This window comes from Panthera pardus, unplaced genomic scaffold (assembly GCF_024362965.1).
Source record: "Panthera pardus isolate Hobbes unplaced genomic scaffold, ASM2436296v1 HiC_scaffold_8, whole genome shotgun sequence".
Classification (NCBI taxonomy): Eukaryota; Metazoa; Chordata; class Mammalia; order Carnivora; family Felidae; genus Panthera; species Panthera pardus.
Genome location: NW_026527013.1, coordinates 100676363 through 100688956, shown reverse-complemented (window position 1 = coordinate 100688956; position 12594 = coordinate 100676363). Strand labels below are relative to the sequence as shown.

At 40.6% G+C, this 12594-nt stretch overlaps 1 protein-coding gene across 1 annotated transcript in view; it reads left to right on the top strand.

Annotated features, from left to right (window-relative positions):
- The window catches only part of COL28A1 (collagen type XXVIII alpha 1 chain), a 174193-nt gene that overhangs the window by 157144 nt on the left and 4455 nt on the right, over nt 1-12594 (top strand). Inside the window, exons 33-34 of the mRNA XM_053898079.1 lie at nt 1247-1404; nt 12255-12447. Of these exons, the coding sequence (XP_053754054.1) occupies nt 1247-1404; nt 12255-12447 (351 nt within the window). The remainder of the gene's footprint in view (nt 1-1246; nt 1405-12254; nt 12448-12594) is intronic.

The following is a 12594-nucleotide window of genomic DNA, read 5'->3' as shown; positions in this document are numbered from 1 at the left end:
CATTCCAGCTTAGGAAGTAAGTAAAACATATGCTTAATCTGTTTGCAGTCTTAGGTTTGGCTCCCTCTTTCCTTCTCCACCCATCTTGGAGCGGGGTCTGACGTGGCCTAACACAGACTTTCTTTGCCTCATGCTGCTCCTGGCCTACTCTGGGTCCTAGCATAGCTCACCAGAAGAATAGCATGCCTCACTCAGAACCTTCTTACTTTTACTTTCTCCCTTTCTCCAGGCCTTTCGAACCTGGGGTTTCATTTCCTTAACACACACTGCAGGGTAACTGGTGGGTTTATCTGACATAGTCAATCTCACTGGGCTATTAATGTGTTAGAATGGCCATAAATATTACACATTTCAGACATATTACGTTTTGATAATTAAGAACTTTATCATCTTAACCAAAGGAGTTAGACTTCATTCCAGCCAATGAGGGATATATTTTTGGACTGGCTGGCCTTTTGCTATCCCTAAAACCAGAGATGACTGGCTATTATACTTCTTATGGGTAGAACTTGCCCCTTCCACAGAATAGTTCAGCTAACTGATGCTTTGGAGAGCAAGGATTTAAGTCATCCTTTTGTGTACTTTAGGTTGTTGTATGTTATTAAATTAAATTGAATTATTTTATCTTATTATTTTTGAAAGTTTATTTGTTTTGAGAGAAACAGTGCAAATAGGGGAGGGGTAGCAAGAGAGAGGGAGAGAGGGGCACCTGGGTGGCTCAGTCGGTTAAGCATTCGACTTCAGCTCAGGTCATGATCTTGTGGTTTGCAAGTTCAAGCCCTGCATGGGGCTCTGTGCTGACAGCTCAGAGCCCGGAGCCTGCTTGGGATTCTGTGTCTCCCTCTCTCTCTGCCTCTCCCCCACTTGAGTTCTGTCTCTCCCTGTCTCAAAAATAAATAAACATGAAAAAAATATGTATATAGAGAGGGAGAGAATCCTAAGCAGGCTCCACGCTGCCAGCACAGAGCTCGATGTGAGGCTCAAACCCACGAATCATGAGATCATAACCTGAGCCAATACGAAGAGTTGGGCTTAACCGACTGAGCCACCCAGGCGCCCCAAATTGAATTATTTTAGATGGCCTCTTATAGGTGAGGCCCAAATGCTTTAAAACTTAGTTCACCGAGCAGTTGACTTCAAGTGATATGAAACTGTCTGTTTATTTTAAGCAAAGTATGGAAGATCTCTTTAAACATATTTTGTTCCCACTCTCCCCCCCCCCCCTTTTATACTTCTCTTTTAAAAGACACCCTGAAGCAAAAAGTGTTTAAAAAGAAGTGTGAGGATTTTGATTCCTACCTCATTCAAGTTTTGGGTTCTCCACTACTTCAACCTGGGTTGGGGATATCAGGGGAAGAACTTGGTGGATCCACTCCAGAGCCTCAGGAAGAAATTTCAGAGTCCGTGAGTAACTGCCATGCCTAATTTGTGCCTAGCTTAAAATTGTGTATTCTGCTTTACATCAAAGACCATCTTGCCCTGCAGTGGCAAGAATCAACTGAGGGAGGGATATGTATTTTCAGGTCCTTGACTATAAATAGTAGTACTTTTGTCTTCATATATCTGGTTCTGAAATAGCTCTGGGGCTTGTGAACATGAATATGATTTTTAAAAATGTTTCCATATTTTATAAGTAATTATTTATTGAGTGCTACAAGTAATCTTTTTGTAGTGTACCCCAGCTACCACCAAAGAAATCGTGCACACTACTAGGACAGATTAACACTACACTATTTTAATCACCCTGTTGCCTTGCTCTGTGGATCCTTTCGTACAGGTCACAAGTCCCCCTCATCCTTCTGTGTATATGCTCCCCACTCTGCATCCTCGCAAGTTTCTTCTACGTGTGCACATGCTCAACCTGCCATTTTCCATGTTCCAAGCCCTGCTCTTGCTCATTTAGCTTCCACCTCCTGTGCTCAGAGTGGGGATGGGGTGGGAGGCTAAGCATCTCTATGGTACAAGGTGGATGCTCTGTTTTAGAGTTCCTCAATCACATGTGCGAGAAAGAACTGCCCCCTGAATGTGCTGAGACAAATATGACAGTCCCCATAGCAAGCTTCTGGGCACTGACCTCAGCCGATCAGGTCAGGAGCAATAGCTTTAGGTTCTTTTAGGTGAAAATTAGACAGCCTGCCATAATTACTGGTAAAGGAGTGCTGTGGTCTCTTCCCCACCAAGTTACAATCGAAGCAGGGCTGACTGATCCCTACCACACATATGGACATCTCCTAGCAAGAGGCACACAGGTGTCATACCCCTATTCTGTGAGCTCAGTGAAGTCTCTGTGCTGTGCTTTAATGAAAGGACATGAAATATTCATTATTAGCAAATGCAGCAATATCCTAGCATCAGGATTCAATTAACTATCTAGTTGGACTAAGGCCCTGAGAAACCTCCAGATTACTAGCTGGACCCAGAACCATTCAGATGGCCTAGGTTGCCATTCCTAAGGGGACAGACTATAGGACTCACTGGATTTTTATACTCTGTTCAAAAAAGGTTATAAAAGTCTCTAATATATTTTTATTTGATTAAATACTGACTCCAAGATGAGTAATTCCAGTGAGAGCAATACAGTGCCCCTGGATTGCAGATTGAAATTCACATACACATTTATACCATATGGTCTATATCAGGGGTCAGCAAATTCTGTAAAGGGCCACATAGTAAAATTATTTACTTATTTATTTTTGGTTCTGCATGTCATTTGATCTCTTTTGCAATTACTCAGCCCTGCCTTTGAAGTGCACAAGCAGCCATAGCCAATACTTAAGTGAACCAACGTGGCTACATTCAGATAAAAGTTGTTTCTAAAAACAGAAGAAAACTTGGATTTGGCCCATGGGATTTGCCGATTCTGGTCTTCACTGAGCATTTAAAAGTAAATTACAGACAAGAAAGTACACAGTTTATCTCTTCCTGAGCATAGAATGCTCCTGGGGCCTTGCCTGCTTGTGTGACTTACCACTTTGTCCCTTCCCTACTCAATCTGTCCCCTTCTGAAGATTTCCTATATGAGAGCAAACTCAGGTTTGATTCAGCAAGTGGCACTTAAACCCTGAACTCTCCTTGTAATCAATGAATTCCATAGTACGTATTGATCATTTACCACTGTATGAGGTGGTGGCTCTTAAGACACAGTTTTTGCCCAAGAGAAGTCCATGGCCTATCAGGAATATGGAACATGCAAGAATTATTAAGAACTTTAGCAGAGCTGTGGGTGAGGCACAAAAGATGTTGCAGTTAATTTCAGAGTAAAGGAAGAATTTACAGAGGAAATGGCATTGAGCTGAGTTTTAAGGATAAGTAGTAGTTTTTCAAGAAAAGGGTAGGGGGAAGGGTATTTCCAGCAGAGGGAACATGTGGGCAAAGGGGGATTCCAAAAGGCATGGCATTTTAAGGCATTAGGACAGGTTCAGTCTAACTGGAGCCTAAGATGTGTGTGGAAGAATGGTGAGTGTTACAGCTGGACATTTCACACGTCATGTGGCAGGTGAAGGAGCTTGAACTTCATCTGTAGGCCAGGCAGCCAGGAGAAAGCAGAGGAGTTTCTAAAGTGAGGGTCGTATGGTCATGTTTGGTTTGCATGGGGAATAACCCTGTTGCAGCACAAAGGAGAAGTAGAAGGAGGAGGAGGACAGGAGATTAGAGCGGAGCTGTGAGATCCTGTGATGGTCCACAAGAGAGGTAATGAGGCCCTGAACTAACACAGGGTGGTCGGAATGAAACCAGGCATAGAGTAGAAGTCATTTCTGGGGTAGAATTTAGTGACTGGATGGATTGGAACTTAACCAGCTAGATTTCTAACTTGGATTTGGAGTGAACTGAAACACCATCTGCTGAGATGGAGGCTATAGGAGGCAAATCTCACAAATTGTGAGATCATGACCTGAGCCAATAATTAAGAGGTGGATGCTTAACCGACTGACTTACCCAGGTGCCCCAGGGTGGGGTATTTTGAGGAAAATAATGAGCTAAGTTTGCTCCAGTTAAAGTGGAGGTGCCTGAGGGACCTCCAAGGCACTTACAACACAGAATGAGGGACAGCAAGCCCCTCTGCCTCTGGTATCACTACCCAGGAAGTTAGAGGGACCTGAGAAACAAATGATGTTAACAGATTATGACAGGTGAAGCAGTCTAGTAGTTGTGGAGGGGAGGGCATAAGAAAAGTGTATCCAAAATGGTTTGGATTTATAACACCAAGCACCACGTAAAGGGAAACTGAGGCTCAGCTAGGCTCTCCTAGGGTGCCTCTGAGCAAGATAGTGAAGCTTGCAAAGGACTTGAGCTTCTAGCCCTTATCTCTAGACCTTCTCACCCTGGCTCTCTTTGCAGAAGCACCAAGGCAAGATTGAAGTTTTAGACAATAAATGTTCCTAATAGATTTTAGTCTGAACAAACATATCTGCATTTATATTAATAGCTCTGTCATGTGCATATATAATGTACACACACACATAAATACAAAAACATACTTATATACCTGTGCATGCACACCCACCTTTATCTTAAAGCATAATTACAAAAATAAATAAATAAAGGTATAATTACAAGAATCCAAACATGTAATGTGAATCTGTCCAAACCTTTCGATTCTCAGATTGTTCCCAAGCCTACCCCTAGGCAATCCTGTAAAACAAATGATCCCAGAAGTCTTATTTCTGTTACTGTGTCTGTATTTCTTTTCTCTGTTGCCTCATTACCCCTTACAGCATTTACTTCTGGCCTTCCTTCTTCTCTTCTTTCTATCAAAATCTGTTCTTAGAGAAAAGTCTAGTTATTTATACATTTGTGTGAACTCTAAGTCAATGGGTTTCCACCTCCAAGAAGGACTTACATTTTAAGCATTGCATCTTTCTGTGGAATGAACGTGAGGCACACTACACATCTGTGAACAGGTGGGTTGGGAAATGTAGAAAGCAGGTGCATTTCCCAGGTTCTACTAAATTCATAACTCTTCGGCAACCCCTGCTCTGTTGCTCTCTTAGGCCAGTCTTGGGAAGCTAAACATGGGCATACATTCTAGTCTGTTCCTCTCCTGAAATCTCAGGATAATGGATTCTTTCTTTGGAGCTGATTACATTTTACATTGTTAATAATTATTTATGCATTTACCTTAACTCTCCTAACAGATTGAACTTCCTTGAGAACATGATCTGTGTCTAAATAAATGTTGTGTCCCACTTATGACTCAAAACTGTGCTTCATCTTTCATACAATAGATGCCCAATAAATACTTGTTGACCAAATGAATGCTATGCCAAATGTTAGGCTAAAAAAGAAATCTCAAATTTTTCTTCAATGAAAGGCATCAATTATACTGTTTTTAAAAAAATCCTTATCTTTTACAGGACTAATAATGTTGGCACTCATGTTCCTTTATTCTTTCTGGGCATATTCAGTTAGGTTAAGATTTCTAAGATATAAATGTGAGTGGGGCAATAAAACCAAGGACACATTATTTAGTCAGACCAACTGATTATATCCAGTAATGGTTCATTAAGCAAATAAGCATATTAATGTCCTGCATGAAGTCACTTTTTGTCATTCTAAATGCATTAATAAAGTAATGTCAACACACAGGTTGTTTACTCACTGGAGCTGGTTTCTTATAACAATATTCTAGCTTTTTTTTTTTTCCAGTAGAAAAGAAGCCCTGTGTACCCTTTCCTTAAAACTTCTTTCTGTACCATGAAAATTTGTTCCCTGATTGCCAATAACTTGGATAACTGGCAGCAGAGATATATTCCTCTTGGTGGAAAGGAGGCTGTGGGATTCATATGCAGGGTGCTTACACAGCAAGCCAGTGAAGGGGGAGTCAAGCTAGTGTGGGAAGGATGCCTCTGGGTAGCTCTGTACCAGAAGGAAGTGGGAAGTTGGGAGTCTTCTCACCTTTGTTCTCATCAGGAGATGCAGTCCAACGCCAGGATGCAGGCCCCTCATTTCCATGGAGGAAATGTACACCTATTGATGTAAATGATGTAAATGGCAAACTAACATAGCAGGCTGATGGCTGGCCGTCCCTCCCTCTCACTGTCCACCCTCTTAGTGAGACCCTGTCCCCGGTCCCCATCCCACTTGCCTCATCACTCCCCTCATGTCCATCTCATTTTCACTCTTGCTGGCTCTCCTATCTCTTACCCTCCTTTCCCTGCAATGTGTATTCATTCTTACTCCATCCTGAGATGGGCTCCACTGGCAATTTCTTCAAGAACTAGAGCTCTGGCAGGTTTTGACTTGATATTGGAATTGGATGTGTCCCTTTGTCCTAAAATATGACCCTAGGCTCTATCCTCAATTCTAATGTGATACCTTTTAGTCTCCTACCTGTGCTCTGAGGCCCATTCCCTTCTGCGTCTTCCAAGACTAGGACCTTGCTTCACTGTTGTGTCAATATTTCCTTTCTTGCCAATATTTCTGACTCCCTCCCTACAGCTAGTAAATAGGTTTTAGACTCTCACATCTAAAACATTCTCTAACCCTCTCTTAGTTCATGTCCCTCTTGCTAATATCCTATCTCTATCTTTTTATAATAAAATTATTCCACAGGCCAGTCTCTGCTGTCTCTGCCTCTCTGTCAAACATACACATATCCCTTTACCCTCCTTCCCTTCCTCTCCGTCTCCACTTCCTTAGTTCTGTTCACTTGGAAAAAATTTCTGAAGGTAGGCTACTGCCTCCAATATGGCACGGAAACAATCTCCTAATTGCCACATCCTTACTGCCATCCTCTTACTTACTCTCTCATTTGCATAAACACCATGCCACTCCTTTCTTTGATTTTGAGAGTCTTCTTTCTCCTTGTTCTCCCCCCAGCCTTCTGAACATCCTTTCTCAATTGTTTTGGGGGGTTCTCTGTTTATTCCTTAAACATTAAACTCTTAACTTTTCTAACATCTGTTCTTAGCCTTCTCTTTCTGAGTTCCAAAGCCACCTATGTTAACAACTCTCAAAATCTGCTTCCCCAGTCCAGATCTTTCTCCTGGGCCCCAGGTTTACATTTTTTGTTATCTGTGCAGACCTTACTCTGCGTGTTCCACAGTCAGCCAACATGGAATACGTTCACAATGCTGCTCCTCCAGATTGCCTTCCTTAGGGATATAGTCCCACCAACCAGCCAGGTACCTGATGGAAAACCTGGATGCACTGATAGCTGTAATCTTACTTTATCTCCATACTTGCTGATGTTGTCTTTTTTGGTCTGTTCTTATCATCTCACAATCCATGCTGTCAACTCTTTTCTCCTCATCCATTCAGATTGAGGTCTCATCATTTCTTTTCTACGTTAATAATATGGTCTCAAAACCCTTGTCCTATCACTCTTTTCCACATCCTCTCCAGTTTACTCATTACTTGCTGATAGTGTCATTTCATTTATTTTTTTACTCTTAAAAATAACATCATCAATTATTTCTCCTATATATAATCCCATTTTGACTGAATTTCCTTTAAAAACCTGTCTATAATACAGTGACATCTATTTTAACTTGGTATAAAGCCCCCATGACAGTACATTAGGAAAAATAACATAAACACTTGGGTATATCTATATCTTCTCCTATAGGATCCTCCTAATAGGGTATTGAATTCCTCCTAACAGAATTCAAGCAAAATTCTGCAAGTTGCTTGATCATATTATACACATTATTAAATTAAATAGTCTATTCATAATCAATGCTCTTAAAACATGTGGACTTTTCAAACTTTCAGAAACAACATGAGACCGAGACTAGTGTTAGTTTAGCTTCTCCACCAACAGGAAAATTAAGTTGATTTCCTGAAATCAGACCTAATTATTTGTGGTGGTCAAAAAACTCAAATTCTTGATAAAACCCTATGAAACAACCAATATTAGTATTGTTTAATGAAGTTGCTGTATAAGTGCCATATGTTGCTAATAATAGACTTATTAAGACGCTTCTATCTTATGAAGGGGTAAAAAAAAAAAAAAAACACTGCAGACTGATCTAGAAGAAATATTCTGGACCTAGAAGTTAGGAAACTTGGCTTGTATTGTCAATGTTGAAGCTAAATACTTTATTTCCTTGGCTCTGTAGTTGGGTTTTTTTTTTCTATGTTATTATTTCAGAGATCGGGATGTATCTATTTAGTGTGTTGTGGTCTTTTTAAAAAGACTTTAAAAATTTATAGTGTATCTGACAGTGAATCACCTCTTAGAAATAAAATCTGATAGCTGCCTGACATTGCGCGAATCACCTATTACTTAAGGTTTCTGTTCCCTCATTTGCAAAGTAAAGGATTATTGCTAGACTCTTCTTCCTTTAAAAAAAAATATGATTAGAAAGAAGAGTCTGAAACATTTACTGGGCAACGGCAGAATGGAGGGCATTATACTCATGTAGAGGAGGTTTTAAACAGAATAAAATCCTGCAGTCCACCCTCTAGGAAAGCTGCAGGCCATCAGGGGAGGCACACAGCCCAAACTTAAGGTGTTCCTAACAGTCCTCAGCAGCCTTTACTGCAAATAAAGAGCATCAGTTTAGATATGTTTTGAGAGACCTGGCAAAGAAGTGTGGTCACCTGGGAAGAGTCAATTAAGGTTAGAAGCCTAAGAAATCAGGCACCTTGAAGGCGCTGGCTGTGGAGCCAGCTGGCAGGAGCAGAGTCCCCACAACCAACCAGGAGAAACTTGGATCCTCACTTTTGGAAAAAACAAAGTCCAAACACATGGGCTAATGCAGGTGATGACTAACATTTATCCAGAGAAGACATGAGCTCAGATTTGAAGAGCCTGTCTGTAATATATGCAAGATTCGGGGTAATGAATGACAAGACAAATGTTTGGAAATCACAAACCAAATGACCTTTTGGAATCATGTGGCACCCTGGCTAGTAATTCTCCTTTTAGCTCTCACGTTTGCTTTCTAGGATGTTGCATGAAATCTGTTTTCTCCTCTTAAAGATCTGCTCTAAGGCTGAAAGAGACTGACACTGTCACATGTGCTTGTCCAGTGTCACAAAGTAGCCCTGGACTCTAGGTGTTGCCCCCTCACGTGCCCCTAGCTCCTCTTCTGTGTTGTTTTCTGTGGGGAGTCCCTGCTCAGAGCTAAGACCACTGGTCTCCTCCAAGGAAGGCTGCTGAGGTGATAGGCTTTTGTTTTTAGGTTTAAGATTTATAAAAGATCAGAGAATGCATATAACAAGCAGTTGAGTGCCTGCCACCAGGACATGACTCAGGTTTCCATTTGTTCACTCACTCTTGCTTCAGATAAAGTTAAAGTCCTTGCTTGTTTGTGGTCAGTCTGATCCTCCTCCTCCAACAACAACTCCTCCTCCTCCTCCTCCTCCTCCTCCTCTTCCTCCTCCTCCTCCTCCTCCTCCTTCCCCTCCCTCCAAAGGCAATGACTACCCTGAATCGGGTGTGCATTCTGCCAGTAAAGTTTGGGACTGCTTAAATACCACTTTTAGAGAGAGAGATGTCAGGGTCTAATCTTTTCTTATTTTAAAACAATGACATTAAAACCTAAAGGAATGGAATAATTAACCCAAAGTCCCCTCTCTCCTTCTCTCTCCCTCCAACGTACTCTGAATTTATCCAGTGACTACTATTTGCTGTTTGCTGTTCTATGCAATAAAGATTTTTAAAAAGAAGACAAACAGGAAGGAAAGAAAGAAAATGTGGCATGGTTTAATTTCTCTTATCAGGGAGGTGATAGTTACACATGTGAAACAGGAAAGGATAGGAAATAATGTAGGATTAAAGGTTAACTCCTAGATATCAGGGCCAAGGTGGGGAGCATTTGAAGGCACTACGCACGTACTGGAAGGGGAGCATTAGCACTGACTAGGTTATTGGGAAAGGTTTTGGTGCTGGGGACCAACTTTTCCTGGGCCCCTTAAGAGGGCAGACTTTGAGAGCCTGAGGCAGAATGAAAGGGAAGAAATGAAAGGTCATAGCAAAGTGGGCTGAGAGGAGTGGCTGGTGAGGTAGCACGTGTGTGTGTGTGTGTGTGTGTGTGTGTGTGTGTGTGTGTAGGAGACAGAGTGTGGCAGGGCTGTGGAGAACAGTTGAAGAATTTTTCACCTATCAAACTAGTAATTACATCTTTTTTCAGTCATAATAGCTAGGAAATGGTGATCATTTAAGAAAAAACATTCACTAGTGAGAATGCAAATTATAAGACTTTTCTGGAGAAGACTGTCTCATAAGCCTCAAATATGTGTGTTCTTAGATCCAGCAATCAGCATGTGGTTTCAAAAAAAAAAAAAAAAGCAAAAAAATTAAATGTTTAAAAATGTATTGTCATTGTATATTTAAAGGTAGTAATATAATTAAATGGTATTTTAGGGCCACAGCAATATAATAAGTTCAAAAAAGGAACATAGAAAACCTGTTAACACTCCAATATTTTTTATTTGTTAAAATAAATGCACAGAGGAAAAAGATTGAGGTAAAAATACACCTGAATATCATCGATGATTATTTCTGGGAGGTGGAATCCCTTGTGATTTTTATTTTCTTCTTGTTGCTTGTCCAGATTCTCTAAATTCCCTTCAATGACTGTGTTTGTTTTTATAATAAGAAAATTATAAAAATGACAAACCATAATAATGATGCATTTGTTTAAATAATCTGAAATCTCATGGAACCAAAAGGGAAAATAATTCTCACTGATGAAAAAATATTAATTCCATTTGCTCTAGAACCTGAGGTATAATGCTCTAGCAGTCAAAATTCCCAAATGATGCTGTGACTGAGAAAGAAAACACACACTCCTACACTTACAAGAGGTAAAGAGTAACTTATGAGGCCCTAAGGCTTGAACAAGGGAATGATTTAAAGGCCAAGTTAGTTCCTTTAAGAAAACTGCTGCCCAGTGCACTTCTTCAAAGGAAACTTCTCACCTGACAGATAGTAGATCTGAAGTGTAGCCTACTGCCTATTGGCTTTTTTACGTTTGATAAACTACTCCTTAGTCAAGCTTTTAAGTTATTTTTTCCTTAACAAAATATGTGCAAACAAAACAAAACCAAAACATAGGATTTCTTTCTTGAAACAGGCATTTCTCAGATTTTATCACCAGCTTACCAATGATTTGGGGGAGGCTCTTTATTCGTTTGGAGCTTTGGGTTCCCCTATAGAAAATGAAGTATTCACAGAATTTTCCTTTAGCCTTAAAATTCTGTAGTTCAATGATGACTACATTGCAATAGTGTATGTTGCAATGTGTGTGTGTGTGTGTATGTTTGTGTGTGTCTATAGTATAGTATAGTGTATGTTTCTGTGTGTGTGTGTGTGTGTGTATGTTTGTGTGTGTCTATAGTATAGACAGCAGAGAGCAGCTAATAATAACAGCTGGCTCTGGTCCCAGGATGATAGGAAACACAGGTAAGAAAACATCAAAAAATGACTTTACTTAGTTCGATTTGCCTATTTAAATAAATAAACAAAAAGAAAACAAAAAGAGTGCCTTGCAAGGATAAGTGACCACACCGTGCTAAGACCAAGATAAATGATTGACTCAATTCCCTGTAGCTGGGGTCCAAGGGAAAAGAAGTAAAAGAACTTAATTGGTCCCATAAAAGACTGACCTTGTCGACAATAACTGACATGACTTTTTTTTTGAAGCAAAATACCTTTTTTGCCTTGTCTCATTACATATCATAAATTCAGACAGAACTTGGAAACTTGAGTCCAGAAAACTTGCTTTTGACATTATGTTCCTTTGTTCCTTCACTAACAAACATTTTTAGAACTTCTTAGAAGCTGAGCATCCTGCAGCATTGGGCATTTGCTGGGGTCAAGATAATAGGATGAGACGAAAAGCAATTGCTACTATTTTTATTTCACCTGCATGATTGTCCTCTGCCACCCAATTCCCAATCCCAAAATCATTTGAGGGTTTGTTGTAGATATTTTGGAATATATTATTAATTTCTCTAGTGTTAAGAAATGGAAAAGTCCGTTAAAAAGGCAAGATCAAAGAAACTAGTGGTTATTTCCCCTCCTCATGACAGTGAGTATGAAAAGAATGGAGATAAATTTCTCCCAAGCCCATACCTTTCATACTCTGAATGTGGATCTCTCCGGAAGGCCAAGCACAGGGACATCTGTGCCTGGCAGAAGGGAAGTCCATAACTTAGGTACTCTGGGATGCATGACACAGAAGAGGGGCATCATTCCCTGAGCTTTTATTGAAATAATATTGGAGAGTTGGGGAGAAGAAGCAACGCTGAGGTTTTCCTGAAATATTTCCCCAAACTAGAAACGTGAATTTTTTTGTGTGTAGGTCACTGTCTCTGGAGCCCATGACAAAGAGAAAGAGCCTAACTGGGCTGATGGCCTGACTACCACTCCTTCACCTGAGGCTGCTACCACCCAGGAGCCATTGCTCAGCCTCCCTGAGGAGGGGGCAGAGGGTCTGGAAACAAGAATTCCAAGTCCCATTTTGAACTTAAAGCCAGAAAAGTTGGCGCACCAAGGTAAGAGATACCTGCCAATCAGCTGCTGCATCTACAATGTCAAGGCATAGAAAGGGTGTGTCTCTGAAATCTCATTCAGAAATAACATGTGTTGACTCAGGGAGGACAAAAGACACTTTTCATTTTATTATAGGTAGAATAAGAAAA